We start from the raw sequence: 6,000 nt of genomic DNA, 5'->3' as shown, positions 1-6,000 counted from the left end.
CTTCCTTCGTCTTTCCATTGTGAATGTTGATGACTAGCCTGTGAGTTTGAGAGCCAGCCAGCTTACATGCTCATGTTCTCTGATTTTCCACTTTAGCAGGGAATGCTGATCTTTTGTCACACCACCACTCTTGACGTTTGCTTCATCCTTTTCTCTTTGCCATTGTCAGTGTAAGTTTACACAAATTTGCACACCAATAAAATGGTTTTTTTGTTGTTGTTTTTTTTTTAAATATCATTGGGGTTAAAAGTGGATTTACTGTTTGAATTCATCCTCTGGTATACGAGTTCATGATGGACTTCTATATAAATGTTTACACTGCATTTGTATACAGTTTTTTAAAAATTACATGACAATCATCTTCCAATATCTCTGTGCTACATCCTACATCTTGGTTATTGTAAAGTGCTTGAGAGCCACTGAACAGTTTTCTTGATGGTGCCAGACGAGGTGGGAACATTGAGTTAATTGCCGTCAGTTCTGTACACAAACTTAAAATTCACAGTAACCCAACTCCCGTACACACATTATACGACTGCATGTCCAAATGTCACAAGTTATACCAGTGTGTCCAAATGTCAAAGGCTAGATCACAGCATGTCCAGATGTCACAGGTTATACCAGTGTGTCCAAATACTGTAGTAATTGCTTTGTCCGTGTTGCTATTGCGGTAATAATACTGCATTCTGGATTCATTTTGTCATTTTAAGTTCACTTTTCTAGTAGGAACAAGTCTACTGGCTGGGCACTATGGTTTCTCTAGCAGGTAAGAACTGTTGGTGGTGAGCAGCTTAAGTTCAGACAAACACCATTGATTTTATATATATAAACTTTTATTTAAGTTAATTTTTCCTCATTCAAAGTAAACCTCTTGCCATATCTATAAAACAGTGAACAAATACAAGCGCTGTACAATTGACCAAGTCACTATTAACTGCAATTGTATGTGTATATGTACATGCATGAACATACATATTGTATATACACACATATACTCTTACAACTGCTAACCCCATGTCTCCTTTGCCATTAAATGCAACGTCAAGACCTTCTTTAACCTAAAGTTGCCAAATATATGAAAACACTCAATCATTATACTGAAGTAAAGGAGAGAAAAAATTGGGGTCAAGTTGTGTTGATGTAATTTGTCCGATCTTTAAAATACGCTTAAAGAACTAAACCAAACAGTAAATAACTCTGTAAATATTCAGTCCAAATCAGAAATTAGTCCTTGTCATTCATTTCTTTCTCAGTATTTGGCTTTGTTTTTGATACCATTAAATGAGTGTTTCTTTCTGTAAATGTTTTTTCCGAACGTTGCCCATATGTTTGTGTTATAATTACTGAATGGCTATAGGCAATAGTATTTTGCTGGGTTCTCCTTAGAACGGGAGAAAGGTAAGATCGCTTCAAGGTTAATGGAAAAGTTCTTTACATGTGCATCATCTTGTACCATGTATGAAATTACTTTCTGTCCGATGTCTGGAAAGAGGGCATATCTGACTCCAAGAGCTCTAATTCATGCTCTCAACAAAGGTTGCTAGAACGTAAACGGGTGGGGAGGGGTCCTTTTTCGCAACCTACTCAGTCTCAATTCAGAGATTCTTAAGATGGTCACCAACTACACACACCTCCAGCAAGGCTTGTGTTTGCCTCGAATCCATTTCCAAGGATCCATGATACCCTGCATCTGGAAAAAGACATGGTGATGTAGCAAAGTCGGAAACACACTGGGTAACATGAACACGACGTTTACAGTATGACAGTGGCTCATTTTGTCTAGGAGTCCTATACTAGAATAAATTACAGAATGCTACATGGCTATCCTGATTCAGACATACAAAGTCAGAGATATGGAACCAAGTCAAAAACTTATGAACCCATTTCATTTACAAACAGAAACTGCTCCCCGAGGGCTAAATCAGCATCACCTGACAGAACTTAAGAAAAGTATTGAAAGTAACAAGAAAAGACAAAAGCATGGTGACATGTATAAGAGAAAGTACAGACAGACACCTTTCTCCCCTCGTGTTCAGTTACGTTCAAGCCGCTTGTGACCCTAACCAACACACACACACACACACACACACACACACACACACACACACACACACACACACACACAGCTGGACAGAATCGTCTTTTCTGTTTAAAGCAGCTCAGACAGTCATCTTTAGACAATTGCTCTAACCAGCCAAACAGAGTAACATGAAACAATCACGTAATACAAGTTACAGCACACAAATTAGACCATTCGTTGCTACTTGTACTGGGAAGCTCATAATCAAAATTAAAATACAAGAATAATTAGGACTGTAAAGTATACACATGTATGCATATGTACACACAGTCAAAGTATAAAGGAACCACAAGCAACATTCCTGTCCTGTCACCATTTGAACATGTGGAAACAACAGTGAGGTGTGCAGAAGGTGGAACCCTTGGGACAGCAACACAAATCAAAAACGGTAATAAAACAAATACATGTTCAAATCAAAACAGCTTGAGCACAGTTACAACCATCATGTCACCAACTTGATTATTCCACATCATGAAATTATCAATAACTATAAGGTTGCTACATCCAAGGAAATCCTTCTGACAGGAAGCTGTTCTGATTAGATATGGAAAATGCACATGACAACTTGAGACATTAATGACAGTTTTGGGACAAAGAGGGCAGCCAGTGTTATGTGCTGTGTGGAGTCAAGAACAGCACCTCATTAAAAACACTCCTGAGGCCCAAAAAGGAAGCGGTTCAAATCCAAACACATTGTACCTTCGAGACGCAAGACACACAGAGTGACGAGTTAATAGAAACTGTAGAAAAAAAAGGCTGGCCTTAGATGTTTTTTTCGTTACTGCATACGACACTCAGTTCAAGAAAATAAGGCCTTCAGACTTTCTCCACAGTCAGTGTGCATGTGTGTGCGCGCACATGCGCGTGTGTCCATCCTGGCAGAGGAGACAAGCCAAGGAAGGTGAACTATACTGAGCCAGTCCTCTTTCAAAATTCCAGCCCACACGCTGCGTGGACATGGAGCATCTATAGAGCGTCGCTGACATTCCACAATGTTGGTTATGGGCAACGAAAAGAACAACACAGTAAAAGTCCCCTTTGTTTAAAGAAAAAAAGTCAAAGAAATGGGAGCGCCAAAATTTGAAAAATGTCAACAAAGAGATCCTTTTTGTAATAGTGTTCTTTGTTTAAACAAACAAATTAACTGGTGGGAAAAACGTCAGAATAAACGGCAACAACTAAGAAATCAGACCCTTTCTCGCTGGCATCAGAAACAGGAAGGTAAACCTCAAACCAAACCTTTTTTTTTTTTAACATTTCGTTTAGATTCACTTTCCAGAAGCTGGACCAAAAAAAAAAAAAAAAAAATGAAAAAGAGTGAGGTATATTGTTGGATGGAAAAAAGTCATCATGTTTGTTTGTTTTCGTTGTCCGTTTGGGTGGCCCCATGACCCTGGGGGCCGGGTAGGGCAGGGGCATGACTGGGCTAGCTGCGGCTGGACAGCAGCGTCCCCTCGCTGAGAGCAGCACACCGGCCCAACAGAGCAGCTGGGGGCTGTCGCTCCAGGGCGGGACTAAGGGGGTGGAGCTCCAGGGCAGGACGGGGCTAGGGCTGCAGGTTGAGGGTGAACTTCCACTGCTGGGTCAAAGAGAGGCTGCACACCTCCACCGTCAGGCCGCCACTGCGCGCGCTCCGGCTGTCCAGGCACAGGTTGGTGCCGACATGCCGCAGCTTGGAGTTGTTCTCAATCTGCTCCCATTTCTGTGGAGGGTATACAAACACTGTTATCAGCTTCATCTCCATTCCTCCAAACAGCATCAGGAATCTTTGCTAAGGTGACGTTTGGACCAAGCTCCATCATTCTAACAGTAATAGGTATTATTTATGTAGGGTACAGAATTTGTTTAAAAATTATATTTGAAACTGATTATAATACAAAGATAAATGAAACTAAAATAAACAGGGCACTAAAATAAATGTTAAAATAAAATATAAATACTAATGAAAGTCAAATTTTGTCAAAACAGTATTATTGACAGGTAAACACGATAAAATAATAGAATAAAATCAACAAATGAAGAGAGTAGATTTTTGTACTAAGAGAAACATTCAGCTTCTTGTTCTCAGCTCCAGGAGCAATCGTGTGAGCCAGACCCGTGCGCTGACGCCCTGGCGGCAGGGGTGTTCGCTCACCTGTCTGCTGTCATTTTCCCTGCAGCCCTGCAGTTTGATTTGGGAGCTGGCTGTGCGCTCCACCACTGTCAGACACAGGTCCATGTGCTTCACTGACTTATCCTTGGTCAAGGCCCATTCCTGAACACATGCAAAAAACAGAGAGGAAGAGAGGTGACGTACAGCAATCCAGTGACACGACCTCAACTTCACACACACAATATAAACTGCTGTAGCCATTCCTTGTTATATAAACACTAAAAGCTTTAAATTTCTTGTAATTTTTCAATGTGGTGTCTAAAGAAGCTACTGTGGTCCGTGTGATCCCAAGCCCATAATGCAGTGGAGGTTGGCGTCAGGCCCCCTCTCTCCTTAATTGGTGCTGATGGTGGCCGTGTGCTTCACCCAGTGCTCTCCTGTTCCCTATAAAACTGCTCAGGGCTGTACCTGTGACACGAATGGTACCTGGTTGCCCCCGGCATTGTGGCACTCGTAGACGCCCACCACACCATCAGCAAAGTGCCCCAGTGTGTCGAGACAGTTGCCACCCTGCTGCAGAGCACCGAACGCTATGTCCTGGTGGTCAGGAACCCTGTACAAGTCACACACAAGTGGCCCCATAAAGCGAAGGCGGCTTCGTGTACACAGACACAGGTCAGCTGTTCATTCATGCTGATATCCATTAATGCAGTTTACAGAATTAAAAAAAAGAAAGAAATGCTGAAGTAGCCTTTGTAAATGTGCAGATTAATAATTTATTCTGCAGCCAAATACTGTGTATTAAATTGCAGAGGTGATGATATATATATAAATAAATAGAATTAAACAGTTTAGCCTCATCATATATATATATATATATATATATATGATGAGGCTAAACTGTTTAATTCTATTTATTTATATATATATCATCACCTCTGCAATTTAATACACAGTATTTGGCTGCAGAATAAATTATTAATCTGCACATTTACAAAGGCTATATATATATATATATATGCGCGCTGCAGGCTCACCGCAGTTCTGGGTAGACGTTCTCCAGGTACCACTTGAATGGCTTGCAGCCTAACCTCTTCTTCATCTCCAGCCTGCTCTGGATACTGGTGGAGAGGAAGATGCTCTTGAGCAGGCTCAAAGAGACTCACTCAAAGAGTATTTGGTGTGCAGTAACAGGGACACACTTACTTGCCATAGGGGACATTCCGTGCAGAAGGCACAGCAGCGTAGTAAAAGTTCTTGAAATCATCCATCCAGACCTCAGCCGCTCTCCTCGTGTTCCTGCAGAGAGCAGGAGAAGGCCCGTCACAAGGTCATCGTGTTGCTAGGTCTCATTTCCCTGTCAAGACTTTGTTTAGCACCAGCGCTGTTCCATATTTGAGCTTAATTTTAAGTAAGACTGTGAAATATATTTTTTGGAAGGTGAATGGCTAAAAAACGGGCGACTAATATGGTGACAATGTGATTCCTATCCCATGCTGTGTCAATTTACCCCCCCCCCCCCCCCAATGTAACAGAAGCAGGGCTCTTTCCAGGTCGGAAGGCTGAGCTGTACATTGGAAGCATCAGCAGCTATTCAAATCTGGAAAAGGATTCAACGGCCAAAGCACATTGCTCATCTGTATGAGCTTAGTGTTTTAAGCTCCTCTGTTTGTGCAGTCAGTACCCACTTTCAGCCACTGGGTGGAGCCCTTTGACTGTTACATCTGTGCCTTATGACCATTACAACTGAGCAATAATGTACTCTAGGCACCATTTTGTTTGATAAAATCTTCACTGGATAAGGGACAATATATATCACATAAGCACT

At 41.5% G+C, this 6,000-nt stretch overlaps 1 protein-coding gene across 2 annotated transcripts in view; it reads right to left on the bottom strand.

Moving 5' to 3' along the window:
• Positions 1–34: 34 nt before the first annotated feature.
• galnt2 (UDP-N-acetyl-alpha-D-galactosamine:polypeptide N-acetylgalactosaminyltransferase 2) overlaps positions 35–6,000 on the bottom strand; it is a 53,735-nt gene continuing 47,769 nt past the window's right edge. The window contains exons 12-16 of one of the 2 annotated variants that reach the window (XM_035531852.1): positions 5,379–5,471; positions 5,210–5,293; positions 4,641–4,785; positions 4,215–4,334; positions 35–3,782 (exon numbers count right to left, since the gene is read on the bottom strand). In XM_035531852.1, the coding sequence (XP_035387745.1) occupies positions 3,627–3,782; positions 4,215–4,334; positions 4,641–4,785; positions 5,210–5,293; positions 5,379–5,471 (598 nt within the window). In that variant the 3' untranslated portion in view covers positions 35–3,626. The remainder of the gene's footprint in view (positions 3,783–4,214; positions 4,335–4,640; positions 4,786–5,209; positions 5,294–5,378; positions 5,472–6,000) is intronic. The other variant, XM_035531853.1, reaches the window with a different exon arrangement.

This window comes from Electrophorus electricus, chromosome 11, assembly GCF_013358815.1.
Source record: "Electrophorus electricus isolate fEleEle1 chromosome 11, fEleEle1.pri, whole genome shotgun sequence".
Taxonomy (NCBI): domain Eukaryota; kingdom Metazoa; phylum Chordata; class Actinopteri; order Gymnotiformes; family Gymnotidae; genus Electrophorus; species Electrophorus electricus.
This window is presented reverse-complemented; position numbering and strand designations above follow the sequence as displayed.